The sequence below is a fragment of the Opisthocomus hoazin genome, chromosome 2 (genome assembly GCF_030867145.1).
Source record: "Opisthocomus hoazin isolate bOpiHoa1 chromosome 2, bOpiHoa1.hap1, whole genome shotgun sequence".
NCBI lineage: Eukaryota > Metazoa > Chordata > Aves > Opisthocomiformes > Opisthocomidae > Opisthocomus > Opisthocomus hoazin.
The window spans coordinates 30509818-30530069 of NC_134415.1; the positions used below are offsets into that span (position 1 = coordinate 30509818).

The 20252-nt window shown below is 36.8% G+C and overlaps 1 protein-coding gene across 4 annotated transcripts in view; it reads right to left on the reverse strand.

Annotated features, from left to right (window-relative positions):
• Positions 1-20252, reverse strand: part of EPRS1 (glutamyl-prolyl-tRNA synthetase 1) — a 45622-nt gene that overhangs the window by 19573 nt on the left and 5797 nt on the right. The window contains exons 3-21 of one of the 4 annotated variants that reach the window (XM_075413019.1): positions 19008-19107; positions 16975-17131; positions 15698-15837; positions 14952-15046; positions 13558-13684; positions 12828-13020; positions 12291-12462; positions 11077-11310; positions 9540-9624; positions 9141-9200; positions 8828-8848; positions 6640-6750; positions 4903-5039; positions 3959-4166; positions 3408-3520; positions 2683-2800; positions 2208-2579; positions 1078-1305; positions 143-391 (exon numbers count right to left, since the gene is read on the reverse strand). In XM_075413019.1, the coding sequence (XP_075269134.1) occupies positions 143-391; positions 1078-1305; positions 2208-2579; positions 2683-2800; positions 3408-3520; positions 3959-4166; positions 4903-5039; positions 6640-6750; positions 8828-8848; positions 9141-9200; positions 9540-9624; positions 11077-11310; positions 12291-12462; positions 12828-13020; positions 13558-13684; positions 14952-15046; positions 15698-15837; positions 16975-17131; positions 19008-19107 (2920 nt within the window). The remainder of the gene's footprint in view (positions 1-142; positions 392-1077; positions 1306-2207; positions 2580-2682; positions 2801-3407; positions 3521-3958; positions 4167-4902; positions 5040-6639; positions 6751-8827; positions 8849-9140; positions 9201-9539; positions 9625-11076; positions 11311-12290; positions 12463-12827; positions 13021-13557; positions 13685-14951; positions 15047-15697; positions 15838-16974; positions 17132-19007; positions 19108-20252) is intronic. The other 3 variants (XM_075413020.1, XM_075413021.1, XM_075413022.1) reach the window with 3 other exon arrangements.

Genomic DNA, 20252 nt, shown 5'->3' on the forward strand with positions numbered 1-20252 from the left:
TCATGCAAGTTTGGTGGCTAAGCTATGACCCAGACATAAGGGAGATTAGTACACTGTTTGATCATTACTTGGTGAAAGACGTCCCCCCAGTGGCCAAATGCAGTAAGAATTACAATTGCTTACTCTCCATTTACTATTATACCTTGGAAGCTTTCTCTGCTTTGAGTCTGCGTACCACTTCCCCTTGTTCAGCTACATTATCATAAAGTCCTTTGCCATCCACTAAGCTACAGGGTGCCAAGTTACTGCAGCATACAGAAGATGGAAGTGTAGTAGAAGGTATACAAGGAGGAGCTGAAGGTGGATTTCCAGGCTTGTACTCTTGACCTGTCTTTTGTTTATATTCTGCTTTTAGGTTTAAAAGAATTTTCACAGCCTCATCTATTTGTTCCTGAAGCAAGAAAGGAAAAACAGCAGTTGCAGATAAAGACAGAAACAACAGAGATGCAACACAATAGCTAATAAAAATGTAACCTTTACTAGAATGGCATTAACATAGCTGCTGTAGTAAAACTTTTAGAGCCAACCTATAAGTTGTCATTATTGAGTTTTGTAGTAAAACTTCTTAGCCAGAATACCTACAACTCGCACATCAAAGGACCTAATCAGGCAATATACGTAACAGCCGATTTCTGTGCCATGAAAGCTTCCCATTCAGGCAGCTTAGTTCCCTGCAGTTATAGCAGTCCATGACTTCGTACACTGGAGAATGGCAGCAAATACTCAAGACTCTGAATAAAGAATGGTTTCCTGGCCACTATCAAATTAATACCAAATTTTTAATTGCTATTCTAGATTTCAAGTTACAGCCCTTTTTTCAAGTTACTCTCTATATTCTGCTTCACTTGTCTTGTATCACTAAAAAAAAAAAAGAACTCGCTTATTTATTTTCCAGGACTATCACAGAACTCATGAAGTCAGCCATATCACCTTAGGAGAATGTGGGAAAGCACTTCATGTAATTTGGAAGTACTTGCTTCTATTTTGTTCCTCAAGTTTCAGGTACAAAACCTGTAATTAGGTTTTAGTCTAAACTGAAAATATTGTTCTACTCAGAAGTATTCACTGCTACTACACCTTTGAAGCTTTCTCCGATTTAAGTTTGCGGACCACTTCGCCTTGCTCAGCTACTTTGTTGTACAGAGATTTGCTGTCTACTGGACATGAGGATGGAAGAGTAGAAACAGGAGAAGACTGAGGGACAGAGACCACAGGTGGGCTTCCAGGTTTGTACTCCTGGCCTGTCTGTTGTTTATATTCTGCCTTCAGGGATAAAAGGACTTCCACTGCAGCACCTATCTCATCCTGAAAGAGAAAGGAAGGGGCAGAAAGAGGGAGGAACAAACGCATAGAGACGTAAGACTCTGAAGTGCACCTTAAAATACTTTTATGAAAAGACCTGCAGTTTATGCGCACCTATTCCATTTTCTTAACTATTTAGTAGAGTTGTTCAGAGAAGTTTTCTCTACTACTTTCCTATTTTAACAAAGTAACTCCTGTTAAGGGAGATACAACCCTAACAGTCCTAAATAAAATTGTAACAATAAATTAGTTTAGATCTTCCCATTTATTTGGATTTTATCGTGCCACCAAGACACTATCATGGATAGTATTTAACCACCAGGCAAAGCGTGTTATTTCCCATCTTTTGTTGCTCTGCATTAGAAGGAACAGAAAGAGAACAGCTACTAGCAGCTATGTTTTCTATGCTCAGCTCCAGACAGGAAGAGGTTTCAAAAATATCTGTAGTATTTGGATCTTTACTTTCTTTTTTCCTTTCAGTGTTTTGTTTTTAAGGTCTAAACAGCAACAAATCAATCCTACAAAGTCTCATAATTTGACCATGTTTAGTTAAATAAATAAATATATAAAGACTGCAGGACATTGCAACTTCAAGGACCAGATTTTGGATACTTAATCAACTCATACTGTGGGTGAATTCTGTCCACATTTCAGAACAGCAGTCTAAGAAATATAGGAATTTCCTTGCATCTTTATGCATATTAACACAAACTTTTGTCATACATGTCTCGTTAAAAGGTTAAGTATTGGAAAACACAGGCCTTGACAGAACAGAGCCCAGTCCAGATGATGATCACTATGAAAACACAGAACCATAAGCACCCATTCACCTCCACAGACAGAAGACAATGGGCTACGCAAACCAAACTAAAAAAAAAAAAAACAAAATTAGTTTAATCAGCCACCTTAGGCGCTTTCTCAGCTTTCAGTTTTCGAACCACTTCTCCTTGCTCTGCTACTTTATTGTACAGAGCTTTACTGTCCAGGGTGCCAGATGTCTCAAGCTTTGAAGACTGTTCAGTCACAAATACTGGAGGATTTCCAGGCTTATACTCCTGGCCCGTCTTCTCTTTGTATTCTGCTTTCAAGGCCAGCAACTGTTTCACAGCTTTATCAATATCTTCCTTTGCTGCCTTCTTAGCTTTCAAGTCACGAACAATATCACCCTGTGCAGACACCCTGTTGTAAATGACCAGGTGACCTTCAGACACAGTACAGGTTGGAGTAGAGTTATCACCAACAAGTGGAGTAGATTTTCCTTTCACAGCTGAACTAGCCTTAAAAAAAAAAAAAAAAGTCAAGTATTCAGCATGATAAACTTGTACAGTAATACATGTACAGTAATACACTTTATGGCACTTTTCTATAACATAAGTTTACCTCTTTCTTTGCAGTTTCAGCTTTGGTCTTCTCTTTTGACCCAGATGTTGGCATTTCCTTAGTGTGTCCATCAGGGATGTAAATCAAAATGCACGGGGCATCTTTACAGCTGTAAGGACTATAAAAGGATTTATGGAAAACACAGCAATAAATATAAGATACATATGAAATGTTTATTGAAGCAAATGTTCTACTCTTTCTACAAGATGCTCTGACACAAATGCAAGTTTATCTTTGTACACAACTGTAGTTACCCAGATTTACATAACTGGGGATCTGGATTGATTTCTGTTACGTACAAGTTTTATTTATGTTACAATATTATGCTGAAATGTAGTGTAACTTAGTAATTTGGTAGCTTGCTAAAAAACTGCTACAATTAAATAATATGTGCACATTCTAATTGGGCAAAAGCCTGTTTTATTTTGTAACTTGTTCTTTAATTTATATACATAGAATCGCAAGGAAACCATGATTACTAAGTTCAAGTTCATTGGGGTGCACCAGAAGTGCCATGTGTTTGGCTTAGACAGTCTGAAGAGGTAGGAACATACAAGCAAAAAGCCATGCCAGTCCACAGAAATATTCCACAGAAAGGTCATGGTAAAAGGGAAAATCTTTGCAGGCAATATTACTCTTAGCCAATGAGTGTGTGAAAACACTAAAACACAGCAAGCTAAAGCAAATTCTGTGAAGTCTGCTTAGGCCATTCTCACGTAGCTTACCTCACTGGCTCGTAGGGTTGATCACAAATAAAGAATCCTCTCCTCTGAAGTTGTATGATGTCCCCTTTTTTTAACTCCCTAAGGCAAGGATCACCTAACATCAGTTCTTCTTGCTGTAAGTATTAAAAGAAATCAATCCAAATCAGAGTACAAGAAATAGCAAGAAATACAGTAGAGCAGCTGAAGGATAATGGTGATTTTCTGATTTTGGTAGTGTTGAAATATTAGTTAATTCTGGGGGCAGCAGAACAAGTACTTGCAATAAGATGCTGTATCATAATGTACTAAGACAGAAACTCAAACTGTTGGTCACAGATGTGTGAAATGCAGATAATGCCCGAGAAAAAACATGAGTCAAATTTTAGTTCTGTAATTATGAGAAGTTAAATGGAAAACGTGGAAGCTAGATACACCAGCAAAAGACTTACTTGTTTGACAAATGAAAACTTAAGATTAAAAAAAACACCCAAACAACTAGAAACAGTGATGGCAAAAAAAAAAACCCTGAACATTAAGCTTTGTGGAATAAAGAGGACAAAAAGGTAACTGACCTTGCTATTTCGGTTGATATATTGCTTGAAATCTTCATCTTTACCCAGAACTGGCTTAGTGATCAGATGCTCATAATTAACACAGACAGTTGGTATGAGTTTTGCATGTGGAGTTTCCGCTAACCAAGTGATCTTAGTCGTTTTTTTGAAGTCCTTATTCTCCAAGTTCAACTTGGCATCGATGGACGCAATTTTTCCACTTGAATTTCTACAGGAAAACAGAAATTATCAGGAAAACAGAAATTATAAGAATAAGGTCTAAGTGATTTCTTCTCATTTTATACTACAGCCCATCAACAGATTCACTGAAAAACAAGTGTTCAGAGTTCATTTTTGAAGTGTGGCAGACACGCAGAAAATGAAAGAGTATTTACTCCTATTGAAGTTCTTCTTTAATTTTGATATCTTAAATATAAAGAGACAGTAAAGAACACGGGAAAAAAAAAATCTCTATTTATTTGTTTTATGTTCTCTATCCCAGCTCACCCCATTCTGTCACTGTCTCACCACAACCATTTCAAAGATACTATGATGACACTGACGGTCTCCTTCCCCCACCTTAACAGTTCTGCCACTGAAACTGTGACAGGTTTGGCTTTTATTATGCAAAGCAAGTATTCATTATAGGGTGAAAGGTGCTGAAATTCCAGGTGGGTTTTTTTTGTCTGAAAACGTGGAAATACTAACACAGATACATGGAGAACAGTGAATGAGAGGGATCAGGACACAGTATCAGGACTGACTGGCTGTTTCAGACCTGAATCTAGGGTAAAACATGCTCTATGCTGTTTTCTGACATATTTCAAGGTAGATATTTATATACAGAATCACAGAATGGACATATATGGACAACCATTAATATTTTAGTGTTTCAAGCCACCTATTACAAAAATCAACAAACAGCTGAAAAGCAAATAATCATTTCACCTCCCAGTATTAGTTACCTGTTTAATTTAGTGATGATAATATTGCCCCAATTTATGAATGTAACCACCTCTCCCTCTGTCAGGGTCTCTGCATCTGCACCCTCAATCAGGACTCTGGAGCCATACCACACAGGTTTCAACCCAACTTCGGCATTCTGTGAAAAATGATTTTTATATTAAAAGAGAGACTGTTATTTATGTAAGCTGACTAAATTTAATGCAGTTCCAGAACACTGCCTTATTTATGACAGACGACAGATGAAGATAAAATGAACAATAACAGTAATGCAAAGCTATGGTATTCTTTCACAACTCTCTCAGGTTTGTGATTCACAAGTGTTGCATGCACTCGTCTGACAGTACACTCAAAAAATCCTATCTCCTACCCAACGCTAGCTCCAACACAACCGATAGCACACTCATATCCTTAAGGTGCATACATCTTTAAGATCTTACAAGTAAAAACAAAATAAGTTTTTCTCAAGTTTCCATTTTACTATGCAAATTTCCTAACTCTCATTTTTGCTTTTTTATCTAGTTAATATGGAAACAAATACGGAGCTTCTCTCAGCTGCATAGATTTTTAAAGATAGAAATTGGAAATATGTCACTTACTAAAAATACTCATCCTTTAAGCATCTCAACAATGGAGGTAAACATTAAAAAAAAAAAAAAAAGGCAGACAACTAGGAGTTCAGAATTTTTTAAATGATCAGGAGTTTGACATTTGTTTCTTCTGGTCAGTACTTACTTCGTTATATACTGGAGGCAGCACTTTTAGTATCAATGGTTTAATATGCTGACTTGCACCTGACCAAACTTCAGACTTCAAGTCAAAATTCTCACTTGCATCTGCTCAAAAACTGTCTCCTCACTTATCTGACACAGGGGAAAGGGCAAACTAGATGTCCACCTCCCAGTTACAAGAAATGGCTAGAGGAACACTCAGAGCAACAAATTAAAAACAAATAAATTAAGCAAAATCTCAACAACATTCACTTGTTTCTCAGTATAGGTGTGATATCTAAGGGATGTTTCCCGTGAAGCTTAAGTACAATTTGAGATGCCATGCTCAAAGGAAAGCATCTTTCCTAACTGTAGTGCCAAACAAATAATTGTATCAATAACACATCCCCCTTCTTAAGGGATATTATTCCATTTGCTGGATACTAAGAGTATCAAATCAGTAAGTTCTTAACTTTTGGTAATAACTACTGGCTATCCAAATTAAAAGTCATATTAAAAAAATCCAGATACTGGCAGAATTAACAGGCTAATATATCACTTCTCTACAGAAGACTAATTTTATAAACTATTTTAAAAAAACCTCCTGCATTCCATACTCTCATGGATAAGCAGTATCTACTGTATTACACCCATAAAGCTTGAATAAAAGTCTATATTTAAACTTCTTTGTGAAAGTTAGTATCAAACAATAATTAAATCTGCCTGAGCATCACTCCATACTTGTAACATCTTGCCTATTCTGAAAACTCCCAGAAAGGCCTTTCAATACACTGTCTGTACGCACTCTGTATATTTACAAAAGCAGTTTCTCACATCCTCTTAACAGAAAAAAACACGTTCAGTAGCTGCCCACTTTTTGACAATTCTGTGAAAAAAGTACACCTTGTTTTTATCTCATGCTGTTTGAGCAAATTAAAAGCAGGACTCTCCTTGCTGACTGCTCCAAGCCAAGGTACTTCCAACCTTACTGATCTGCAATACAAGAATAATAAGAGAGTAAAACAGAACCTTTGGATGTTTAGCCACTTCTTTCATCTCCTCTTGAGCTTCAGGAATATTTACTGGGACTACTGCATCTTTCAGTAAAGCAGTGTACCGAGGTGCTACTGGGTCTATGACCTACAGAAAACAAATGAGGGGGATCATGACTATATGACATTGACAGAGAAATAATATGTTGTATAAAACAACCACCACCAAAAAGGAATATCAACTGGTATTCTTTATGTTACTGCATTTTTCATGTTTGCTTTAATGTTACTTTATTCCAAAGCTATAGAAGAGAAAAGTGGGAAAACAGTGGTAACACTTGACAATTTCCCATCTTTACTGAAGTATTTGAGTAAAAACTATGGAATGCATACTACTGACACAAGAAGCAACAAAAATTATGAGCTAATGCCTCATAGGGAAGATAGCAAAATGTACTTTGATACAGTTTTACTATGCACATAGGGTACACACATCTGGACCACTTTCTCTCTAGGTAGCTCAGTTTAAAGCAATAGTTTATCAGTGCAGTTCGTTCCTTTTCCAGCAGCACAAGACCTGGTCCCATACTCATTTTCCAGGTCCATACTCCAGCAGAATCAGGGACAGACCTGGCTACAGAGGAAACACCAATTAAGTCTGCAATTTTAATACAGACGCATTAGATACTATAATAAGGCAACACCATAACATTGACATCATCGTGATTTCTACAACATAAGTTTGGCAATAAAAAGATACCACTAAAATGTCCTCCTACATTTTTATTTTCCATTTTGAAACTCAGCTGACATAGTCTGTCACAGCATTTTCCATATCTGAAATACTGGTTTGACAAATTGTTCAGAGGCACTTAAAAAAATAATTCAAGTAAAACAGTTGTCTAGTCCAAAAGTAGTATCCAAGATCTACCGGTTCAACCGGAAAATAACAGAAAGGAAAACACCTGCTTTTATTAATATAAAGTGACTTTTCTTCTCCTTAGTTTATTCCTGCTCAAGTGAAAGACTACAAGGCAATTGTAGCAAAAAATATTTAGCATCTAATTACTTGACATTACCAAATAAGGTGATATAATGATATACTTTTAAGAAGTCACACATTTGTAAGTTCATAATCACTGGTCAGACTCCTAAATGTTAGACACACACTTTAAAAAAGGACTTGTGTATTCCTCTCAAAATATAGGTGTGTGATTTAACATCACAATTTTGCTAACTAAATGACTGAATTTTACAATGTTATTACCAGGCTTACTATTTTACTTACTAAAACTCACAAGTCTTCCTCAGACAACAGGTGTTAAAAAGTCAGTAGAATATTTAGAGGATAACATATAAAATAAGAATTCTCACCCTGGTGAATTCTTTGAGATCAGAATCACCTGCATGCAACCAATTGGTTTTGCTCATGTTGCAGACTGCAAACAACCTGCACAGATACATGTGAATAAAACCAGCTAACAAATATGATGCTGCCCAAGGAGCTGAGTCAGAGGTCTCAGAAACTCAGTTTAAAAGCCAACTAAAAAAAATGAGCCCTGACATTCCATTGTGAATTTTTCCCCAAAATCCAATCCTTAGTCATAAATATATTTATGCAGCAACAGAAAGAACCAATTCATAAACCTTTGTGTACGTAGCAAACCAAATGCAAAATACATGAAGAAATACAAGACACATGCCAGACAAGCAAAAACTACTTAAATGGACAGATCTGGGTACTAATTAAGCAAAACCAAGCAGGAATCCCAATGCAAAATAACAGGTGTTTCCACAATCACACAAAATATGCCATCAGCATTATAACAATTCGCCTTATTATAGTGTCCAAGCATCCGCTGCCAGAAAGCAACTAACCATGTCACGATGCAATATTCCTTATTCGACATTCAGTCAGAAACATCAGCAGTGCTGGCTTTATCTACATAGGCAGTATACCCAGTGTGTTAGTCCTTTTGCCCCAGAAAGGCAAAGTGGCCAACGTGAATCAAATTGAATAAGATTTGTATTTATGTTAGCAAGTAAGCCAAACCAGAAATGGGCAGCCTTTTAAAACTAGGAATAATGCATTTTCAGTGGGTTTGTAGAGCTCCTGTTATATAAGCAAATATGACTGTGCTATGAAGCTGCAAAATGATAGCTTATGCTACGTATGCTTACAGCACTGTAAGCTATATGCTAAGGTAAAAAGCATTAAGTAATACCTTCTTACAGATAGCTCGCAGCTTGAAAGCAGAAAAATGAAATGCAGTTTTCATATCACATTTTATAGCAAATATCATTATCTTTCCCCATACTAAGTAAGGCAAGTAAGTATTGGTATAGGAGAATCAATAGGATTAGTGCTAGATCAGGTTAGAAAGGGAGGGGACATTCCATTTTCCTGAAAGTGTGCCAAATGATGCAAGATATTGCAACTGCTACTTGTTGTGATAAGCACTCCAAAGAACACTGGATTCTCTACATATCCCAGAAAGAGGATATCAGGGATATCATCAAATTCAAATAAGCACACACCTTTTTGTTAAAGGACCAAATTTTATCCCACTCCATATTCACGACAGATCGAGAGGAGCCCTGGAAAAAAAAACACATTAAAATAAATATTCTACCTATTAGACTCATTTAAAACAAAGTCCCTTAAAGACTACAAACCCTCTAATGTTCGCACTCATCAAAACAGTTTAGAAAGGCATCTTGAGCTTGCAAAATACACACTTTTTAAAATAAGAAACCCGCTACCCCACTTTGCCAGGACCTGCTCACAAGTGTTAATACTGTTGAAGCAGTACACATGAAAGCAGCAAACCTTCAAAAGAAGAAACCTCCTGGTGACAAGCAATTTAACTTAAACTTCACAAAAACTTGTCCTTACCAAGTGAGATTCAAAGAATCGGAAAAGAAGAATACACCCACCTGAGCGGCAATAAACTGTTTTAGCCCTTCAACTGTCATGCCTCTTCTTAGGACTCCACGCACAGTGGGAAATCTGGGGTCATCCCTAGCAGAAAAAGATGTTTCATCAGTATCACACGCTAAGTTCCACCTATTAGTCAGACTGATCAACAACTTTACTAATACCGCCACACACGAAAGGCCCAGCTCTAGTGTATTTCACTGGTGTGAGTTAAGAGCTAGATGAGAAGACCTAACTGAAAAGACTGAGCTCTTATCCGTACAAAATGCGTGATGCAGATTTTCTTCTGCTTTGCCCCAGGAAGGGAAGCCATCTCTTGGTGAAGTGGCTCTTATTTTGTATCTATTCAATCTTAAATCCCTTAAAAACTGGCAAGGCAAAAGTTATGTCCCTATCCCACTACTTCTGTTTCAATGGCACCTGAATAATGGAACCTGAAACAACAGGGCTTGATTCTTTCTTGCTCAAGAGAAACCAGAAAAAGAATTCTCTTATGCAAGAAATAAAACGGCCTAATCTGAAATGTAAAATACGTGCTAGTGGGAACACGAATTAAAGCTTGCTGAGGACCTAACGGGGAGGCTTAGGGAGGGAGAGGTCATTATAAGACCAGCTACACCTCCAGAAAAAGACGCACACACAAAAAAAGGATAATTTTTACTGTAGCAGAGTGCCTCCATGCATAAGCTAGGAATCCAGGCTTCCAACACCATGGAAAAATAAAACTAGCCAAAAAAAAACACAAACAAAAAACAACCCACACACTTGGCACACCTAAGCAAGGCAACCAGGCAGCCTAGGAACTTATTTAAAATAATGCTCTCCATAGGCCGAGCACAGAATCACCTAAAACCAGCCCAGGAAAAACACTACAGTTATCTGACTTAGCATTACCCATGGATTTATTCAGACTCCCGTACTATGAGGAGAGGACTTCAGATGGTATGCTCCCACAGCTAGCCCATTGTGGGAATGAACAAAGCAAGAGTATCTTTAGACTCCGAACTACTTGCGGCAGTGTAAACTCACAGCTCATCCATTCTAGAAAAATACTTAAGCCTAGTAAAGAAAAATACTTATACGTAGTAAGGCCACCAAGCACCATTTGCAGAAATCCAGTTAACATGAAAAAAAGAACAGAAAGAAGCAGGGGCAGGAGAGAAGTAGGACGGATTTGACTAGATGGATAGGACCAGAAGTTCTTCAATTCAGGCCCCCTTCTGGCACTGCTCAGGAATGCATCCGACGACTCAGAGTGAAAAATGTGTAAGTAGCACGCGTAGCAAGAGCCAGAGTCCAAAAATAAGCTACCTCATGTTTATTACAGGATATGAATATGCATGTACACAGTGACTGCAGAGCAGTAAACAGACATGTTTACACAGAGTAGCCACTGTAATTAATCTATGTTATTAAATATTGTTTAAATATTCATTCATGCTGCTTTGATGTCTAAGCACTGTCCAAAACAGAGAATGCATGCATCTGTCACGAGTATCTGCAGGAACAATGCTGAACTACAACCATGTAACATACCATCCATCCACAAGCCCTTCGTTGACAAACCATGTAAGCTTTCTCTTAGAGAGCACAGTGTTGTTGAGGTTTAGCCGGCTGTACTCCCATATATATGGTTTCCTTATGCCCAGAGCCTCAATGATCCAGTAGAATTGTTCATCTCTGTCATGGTATTCAGTTGTTCTCAATGCATGTGTGACACCTTCAATACTGTCAACGATGGGGCAGGCAAAGTCATACGTGGGATAAACCCTGAGAATAAAGACCTTCAATTAGCAGGGCAGAAGAACAAAACACTTTCCTCGCATGTAAACATTTAAACTAAAAATAATTTATATTTATATATTATAAATATTTATAATCTATGATTCTGAAAACTTTCAGATCAAGACTAAAATAGCACATACACAACAAATTGTCCACATAAATATCCAGAGGGCAATACATTTTTAAGACAAAGAAAGCCTTCAAGAAATTAATTTATCATAGCCTTAATATTCAAAACTAGAAAAAAAACCCTACACTGTTCTTTCCCAAACACATAAAATGCTGACTTATAAGGGTTTCCTTAAATATCAAAAAGAATCATCAGTTGACTGAATAATGTGCAAAGCTTGCATGTTTAAAAATAAACCCCTACCCACAGACATAGCTTTACTAATTATACACACATTAAATCAATGTTTCCAAAAAGGGAGTTATATAGCTGGAAATAGAGGTATCAAATAAGCACTGAAAGGTAGCCTTGAACAATTGTCTGGGCTTACTTCAATGCACAATGCAGTAATTCTTCATTTCGCACAAAGACAGCAGTTGCCATGAAAATGGAAGCAGCCACTCAGGTAAGTACTTCAAGGAAGTTTTGCAGCAATATAAAAACGTAGCAATGTAAAATTGCCATGGTTCTGTTTAAGCTCAGGGAGCTGAAGCAAACAGCTTTGTTGTCCAAGACACAAGCCATTAAGTCAACTCACGTTTTGACTCAAAGCTCTCCACTGACACACATGGCATTTATGGACCAAAACTGAAACAATATTCACTGCTGACCATGATAGCCAACTCACAGGTTTTAAAAGCCAGTTGCAGCAGTTTCAGAAAGTCAAGAGACTCATTACATATTCTGACAGAAAAATTCTAGCAGAATACAAGCATTAAAAGAAGTTTACTAAGGAACAGTAAATGCCTTGAAAAGAGCAAAAATCACAGGCCACACAAGGAAGAAGTGGACATACTTGTAGGTACTCCCTGTACGTGGGTGAGGCTGGTTTTTACAACGATAAAGAGTTGGATCCCTCATACATCCGTTGTTACTACTCATATCTATTTTTGCTCGTAGACAACAAGTTTGTCCATATTCTGTTCCCTTTTTCATTTCTTCCCACATTTGTAGATTCTTATTAACACCTAAGAACAACAACAACAAAATTTTCTAAGGTATATAAAGTTGATACAGAACCACGTTTTATTCGTGCAGTAACAAAAAGCAGCATCGCCCCTCCCCTTTAGACACTGGAATTCTTTTTCACATGTTTTAGATTTTGATTTTTTTAAAAGTGGTAATGAATAGTGATGAATTCATACACCAGTTGATTGCACCTATGCATAAACTTGTTCCAGCCTCGCAGAACAAAGGACTAAACACTTCAAAGTTCTCATATGAACCTTAGATATAGGCAATTATTTATCTGATCCATCTTTTTTAATAAAAATGAAGTTCTGATGCCAAATAAAAAAAGAATAAAGCAAGACAGAAGCTTAAAATAGCTTACAGTTATTTCGGTGTTTAGATTCCATTCTTTGCTCACGCTCTGCTTTCATTTGTTCTGCAGGAGTATCATCCACATACGCCTTCCCTTCCTGAATAAGCTTCTCGGCATATTTCATTATCGTTTCAAAGTGATCTGAGGTATATGTAAACTGATCTGGTTTGATGTGCAGCATTGCAACATCTTCAAGAATAACCTGCAAAGCGTTAAAATGTATACTGTAATATTCAGGAAAGCTAGTTTTCTTAAACCTCTATCCTCTTCATGCCAGATGTGGTGTTTTTAATGCTTCATTGTCCAGGACATATAAGCCATAAGAATAATATGACATGCATGAAAGAAAAGAGAGACAGGCACTTATCACTAATTCACAGCCTTTAATTATATGAGATCAGACTTAGACAAATTCAAGAAAGAGACGAAAGCTGAAACAAATTACTTGTTACAGACTAAGCAGTATTTATACAATGAAAACAACAGCACATTGCAAGAGTTGCCTATCTACATACTGTAAAATAAACATTAGAGAAAATTAAGAAATAAGCTACCAGTAAAAGGGCTTTAAGCTTTTTAAGGTAAAGAGGATGGAAATCTCTTCCAAGTATAAGACTTACAGGTAATACTGACACCATAAAAATCTAGTGCAAAAAAAGTGTGCAAGAGCAGATCTGCATGTCATTTACCTTTGTAATTATCTATACAGTGAATGGATTTCCCTGCTCTCTTATCGTACCTTTTCAAAGTCTTCTTTTTCTTTTTCTGGATTTGTGTCATCAAATCTCATAATAAGTTTTCCTTTAAAGTTAACCTGGTAGTGCTGATTTAGCAGGGCAGCTTTGGCATGACCGATATGCAGATATCTAAAAGGGAAATAAAAAATAAATATGTACACCAGCACTACTTCAGCTAGACTTTTTTTTTTGTGAAGGGAAGGAGAAAGAATGGAAAGCAATACCTAAGTCTAACAAAAAAACCCAGCCCAGGATATTTATTGAAACACTGTACATTTCTGAAAGTAGATTATGGTTTTTGTACCATAAATTTAGTAGTTAACTGTTAAAAATCCCTAAATCTATAAAGTGTCACTATGGATATAAAGATAGGACTGCGATTATCTCCAGTTTTACAGACTAACTTCAATCAACTGCTGATGATACTCAGTAGTAGCTACCAGATAATCTGAACCCACTTTCAGCAGAGTGGAATTTTCTGAAATGATGGTTGCCGTGCATTTTTAACATAAGTTAAAAAGCTACTGTCAATTTAAACTAAATATAAAAGCCACAAATGCACAAAATGAAAATTGCTTCAAAAAAAAATTTTAAAACTTGTCCTTAAAGAACAGTTTTTTAAGCAAACCCCCAGAATTAAGACACTAAAAGCTACTAAAGTAATGCGAGAACAATAGATGTTATACACAAACATGCATGTAATACACAATTCATGATACGTGAGCAACAGTTTACATTGCATTAATAGAGTAATAAACACTACTACAGAAGTCATATGATGCTGAACAGCCAGTTTAACGAAGAAGTGCAATCATGGAAATTTTACAGCTCATTAGGCAATTCTAAAAAGAAACAGAAAATTAAAAGCTGGCTGAAAATTGTATTTATGAAATTGGCTCATATCTTCACTCTATAGACTTTAAGGAGTTTGTGTTTCAGGACCACATGCAGCCTAGACACGTGGGCCAAAGGCCTCCATTATATATCTGGGGTCAAGCCTCCTGAAAGCAGCCTATTCCCATACATCTCTCCCTTCTCAAATCTGAGCTTCCTTGAGAAGCACTGTGCCTCCTTGCACCCAACTCATGAAAACTGTATTTACACATCATAGCTCCTGTCAGCGCACACGCCTCCATTATCCACGCAAATGCCATCCTTCTGCTCTTCTACTTCTCCTCATCCTACTGCTGAGCAGCACCATGTCACCTGCTGGCAACTAACCTCCTACTCCAAGTTCGGGCAACACTGCAATGAGGTATAGAGAAGTAAACTCTTCTGGCTTAAAAGTCTTGTCTGATAAACTGATTAACACCCTCACCAAAGCACTTTTTTTGTTTGTTTGTTTTTTTGAGAAAAGTCACAGATAGAACCTTCTCAGAGTATTTATGCTTCTTACCCACTTGCTTCAGGAGGAAACCTCACAATGACCTTTCCCATCTCTGCACCAGGAAGCTCAACAAACTTTCCAACATCTGCTTTCTTTTCTGTTGCCTTAAAAATTAAGAGACATAATTACAGATTGCATTAGCTGTATAATCAGATATAAAACTCTAGATAACAGCTTCTACTCCAAGGCCTCCTTTCAAACCAGGCAACAAAAAGCTGACATATTGGACACCAAATTCACCTCTCCACAACTTTCACATCACTCGTAGTACATCAAAACAAGATTAATTCTGGAGTTTTAAGTTATTCTGTCTTCACATTTGATGCAGGACTCAAAAGTCCCACCAAGCTGTTTAATTTATTCCATAGAAGAAAACAATTGCTAGCCAAGTTTTTGTATCTTAGTGTTCTTAATCCAAATGTGATTAACAAGTTCAACCAACCAAAGACTGCAATCTTTGCAGGTCTATCAGGATCTCAAAATCCTCTTTAGAAAAAGCAAACAATATATCTCAAGACCAGTGCTGATTAAGAGGTCTCATTTTACATGATTCCATTTAAGCACTGGACTACACCACTCTTGCCTTTCTAAATATGAAAGTGACAGCTTTATTTTTAAACAAGGGTTTACAAAAATTTAATTTACTGTAAAACTGATTCCTTTTAACTTATAATTCTCTAATTTAAAAAAAAGTGTCTTATAGTGTATTTACACAAACATAGCTACTCTCTGCAGAGGATCTGAGTAAATCTTACCATTTTAACCTTTGGTGTACCAGAAGCCCACTTGGCTCCCACTGACTGAAAAGCACGCTGTACCTCAAGAAAGCCATACCATCGCTTTGCATGGACAGGAGCTTTGTTTTGCTGTAATTGCTCTTGCCATATGTTATTATCTGTTAGAAAACAAACCATTTAACAAGCTATTAAATTGTAAAAATTGAATGATTACCAACAACAATTTTTAAGACTAAAAAAAATCATGATTTAAAAAAATCTACTTATGCTCTCTTCTGAAAAGACGTATAGCCATGGCGACACAAATAATTCTAAAGCAAATTAAATAAACTCCCTTGAAACCCAAAATATATTGAATTCTTTCATGGATCCATCAAAGCAGAAGGGGAGTGGGCTACATTTTTCTCTCTACCAACCACCTCAAAATTAATAACTTTTTTTCAAGACAGAACTGTAAGATATCCCTCTAGTGTGTCTACATTTGATGTTTTCTAAGCTTCATCAGAAGTGAAACACGTATCAATACTCCCCTTTATTTTTGGGGCGTTGTATTGCCACAATCTACTTTTCAAGGAACACATCTTCACTAGAAAGATTCTGACGGTGAAATGAGGAAAAAACAATGAAAGAAGTACACTTCTTTCAGATGTCTCTCAAAGCAGCAACTTTGAAAAAATACTGAAAGATGTTAGCTTTTAATCTTGAATATGTATTTTATTTGCAAGATTAATTTGGTCATACTGAATGGTAGATTGACACCTATGAACTTTACACATACATTGAAAAGAATATAAAAACCAAACCCATAAAACCAGTTCATCAAAGCTTCTTTGAACCTCTGAAGAGTATTTCATAGGGTAGCATATACCTCTTATAATAATTTAAACTAAACATCAAAGAAATTTCCTCTACTAAGATAATGTCATTGAAACTTCTGTATATAAAATTTTACTCTGTATTACAAAATAATTAATCCAAATTTGGGGCCACAGCAAATTTTTGTATTTAGGAAACTGGTAATAAAAAGCCACTCTTACAGTTAACACAAAAGAAGTTAAAAAACATTCCTATGTATAATTACATCGTATAAATTTTCGCACATAACTATCAAAAAACATTCAAAGGTTTCCTAAGCTGTACTGTGGCCACTACTAGTGATGCACAGGCCAAAGCAGTATGCAAAATAGTATACTGTCTGGCTAAGAATAGCTACCAGCATCAATAAAAAACTAAGTTTGAGGACTCCTGGTATACACTGATTGCAAGTCAATGAAAGCGAGAACATATACTGATACCTTTTAGTACAGCCCAGACACACAAGTCTGCCAGACTCAGCGAGTTTCCGACCAAGTATGTTCTCAGAGACAGACAGTGGTTGAGCTCTTGGACTGCTGAAAGAAACTCGCTGGCAGCAGATAACTTTGTAGCACTAAACTCCAGCCAATGGTCAATCTGGTTTTAAGGGACAAAAGATAGTCAAAGCTACTAAAAGAGGGAGAAAGAACCTTATTAAAAATCTTAAGTGATATACAATCCATTTAATAGCTGAACAGAAAAAACAAACTGGAACACTAGCATTAAATATACTGTACAATAAATCACAATATATGCTCAAAGAACATCCAAAATAAAATATACTGAAACATTCACCCAGAACTATACTAAATTATTAAATTTTATTTCTTCCTTCAGGATGTGTTCAAACTGCTGGAAATACCAACTTCACTGAAGCTATCCCCACTGGTAAAAATAATCATCAGTTCTTAGGTACTTATTTATCACACACACTATATAATAATCATCTTTATGCTTCAACTATTTAGATACCACATTTGTGACCTAGCTGATCTTGCTGGTACTGCTACTGGACACGTATACCATTTTCCCTTCTGTGCCTATCTACTCTGCCTCATCTCCTTTTAAATTTGAAGAAATCAAATCCCTATTCCACCTCATTTCTCTCCCTACTTTCCTGCAAGCAACGTATCTTGATACATAAATTTTAAAAAATTAAGAATCAGGCCCTTGGTTAATAATGTAGCCCTGTCTATAAATGGAATACCTCAATCCTGTAAGAGACTAAGTGTCTCTTCTAGTCCTCTGTCCCTGTTTGATGTGCAAGTGTGCTGTAAACTGCATCAGGAATCCTTCCAGTACTCCAGCCAACGTGGCAGGCACAGATGTAATTACACTACCACAGAATTCAGTCATTTGCAGTTATGCTCCAAAATATTTGCACTACAAATGCAGCTGTCACTGTACTTCTCACTTCTACATCTTTCAAAAATAAAGTTGTACTTTGAGAAGTATTTTATCAGAAATACGAATCTTGAAAGCGTGTTTGCAGAGGTCTTAGGGCTTAACTTAAAAACAAGGGGTTTGGTCAGAAAGTTTAAATAGTCACAAGATAATTTACAGCTTTTTAAATGCCTTACAAGCAATATATTAAGACAACACTTCCCTTGAGACCAGCTATAAGGGCTGAAGAGTGATTACTACTAACTTCAAGTAGTTGTAGCATGGAGTTGAATCAAGTCCTTCAGTTCCTTTCTCAAATTTCAGAGGAAATACATTTCAATTTATCTGTTAGTTTCAGCCACTAACTTAAAATCCAGCATATGATTATTCTGAGCTAGACGCAGGAAGAATTCCCTCTCATTTCATATCATACTCAAAGTTCCTGTTAATTTTTTTGTAACCTGTGTAAGCAAGGAAGACCAAAAAACTTCTCTCTGCCACAAAAATTCTGGTGCCATTATGACACCGATGGGAAGCATTACGGAATACAGGACCTTGCACGAAGGAACAGCCCATCTACGTGGTGATGTCTCGCCACATTTCAGTGACTGAAATCAGGGTCAGGGTTTTGTCCTTCATGTACAACAAAACCTAATTCAGTACTTCAACCTCCTACAGTGTTCCTTGGTGTTGCACTGAAGTGTTACAACATAGCAATTGATGGCAAGCGAGCTGAGAAAAATGAAGAGGGAAAACTGCAGATAACGCCTTCCAACTTGAATTATCTTGTATTAGTGAACTGTCAGGTTAGGAGCTGCTTTTGCAGGGGCGGGAAAGGGCAACACTTCCAATGCTCAGATGTATAACTCTTCTTCATAAGAAGAGGCAAGCTTAAGAAAACAAAACCCTCCCAGCATCCCACATAGTTGGAATCTCAGTCTAACAATAAAATGCAGAACAATAGACACAAGTTCCTAAAACAAAACAAAAAAACCCCACCAAACCACCATCAAACTTCGATTGCAGGCCAAGAGAGAGGGGAAAAACAAAAAGGAAAAGAAAAAAAAAAAGAAGCGTGATTCCTTCTCACCTCAGTGTGTTCCAACAGATTCGAACCATACAACCCAGCAGAACTAGCAACTCTAGCCAGATAACGAGCTATCGAATTCACATCGGTAAATGAAACATGCCTAAAAAAAGGAAGAGGCAAAATAAAGGTATATTAAATTACTACCTCCAGTTCAATTTTAATTGTACACACATAGTTGAAACACGCGTAAAGCAAACACAAAACAATTTCTGGGTGAATCACCAGGTACCAGGTCACCAGAATAGATTTTACATCTAGCAAAAGAATGTATCAGTCCGTGCTCTTCTATCACCAGATGGAACAAAAAGCTTCTAAACATGAAACAATTTTGTTTAGACAGACAGAAATAAAGAAAACAGAACTCTCTCTCCACATCTGACGGAATGCGTAAGTATAACCTGAGCTATATATTCTCCAGATTACAAGAAGCTAAATCAACATCTGTTTTCTTTCCACACAAGAAGGATGTCTTTGAAGATGATTCCTAGAGAATCTACAGAGGAATCAAGAGCTCTCCACTGTGGTTTTAAGGGCTAGCATCAGAGGAAAACACCATGTTCATTTGCCACTCGCTTCACTCAATTCACACTTCATAGAGACTATCCCCTGTTGAACAAACTTGGCTGCCTGTATTTCTGTTTTTCATTCAGTCTTCTCCAGAAAAAAGACTAATTTGAATTTGTTTTTTCCCATTCCGCTGTTGAAATTTCTCAGTAGATCTGGAGGTGAAAGGCTCTCCAAAGAGCATACTTCTTTGTTCTATCTCGCTTTTCTACCTTACATATAGTATTACAAAAAGTCGTATACTGCCAGAAATCTACCTTCAAATTCATCTAAGATAAATCTGAACATTTTCATTAATATTTACTAAAGAGCTTTGTAAGAAAGATGCAGCACAACCACCAGTTCTCCAGATAATACTCATCTCTACAGTCCCACGTAGGTGTAGATTACAAAATTAGAGCTCCAATTGCTTCTAACCAAGCATTGACATCAACAAAAAGAGTTCCTGTAAGTGTTCTGTTCCACTCAACTTAATGGACTGAACGCTGCACTTCAATTCGTCCAAACAAGATTCCATCTCTGTTCTGCCACTGTTCTGTACTTCCTGTTACATCTACTGTGTCCTTCATAAAATTAAGAATAAAGAAATTTTAACAGCCCTCTAAAAGCCTTGCAAAAAATCAATGAAAGTTCTGAAAAAGATATAGAAGACTTCTTGATATATTAACAATTACAACAAAT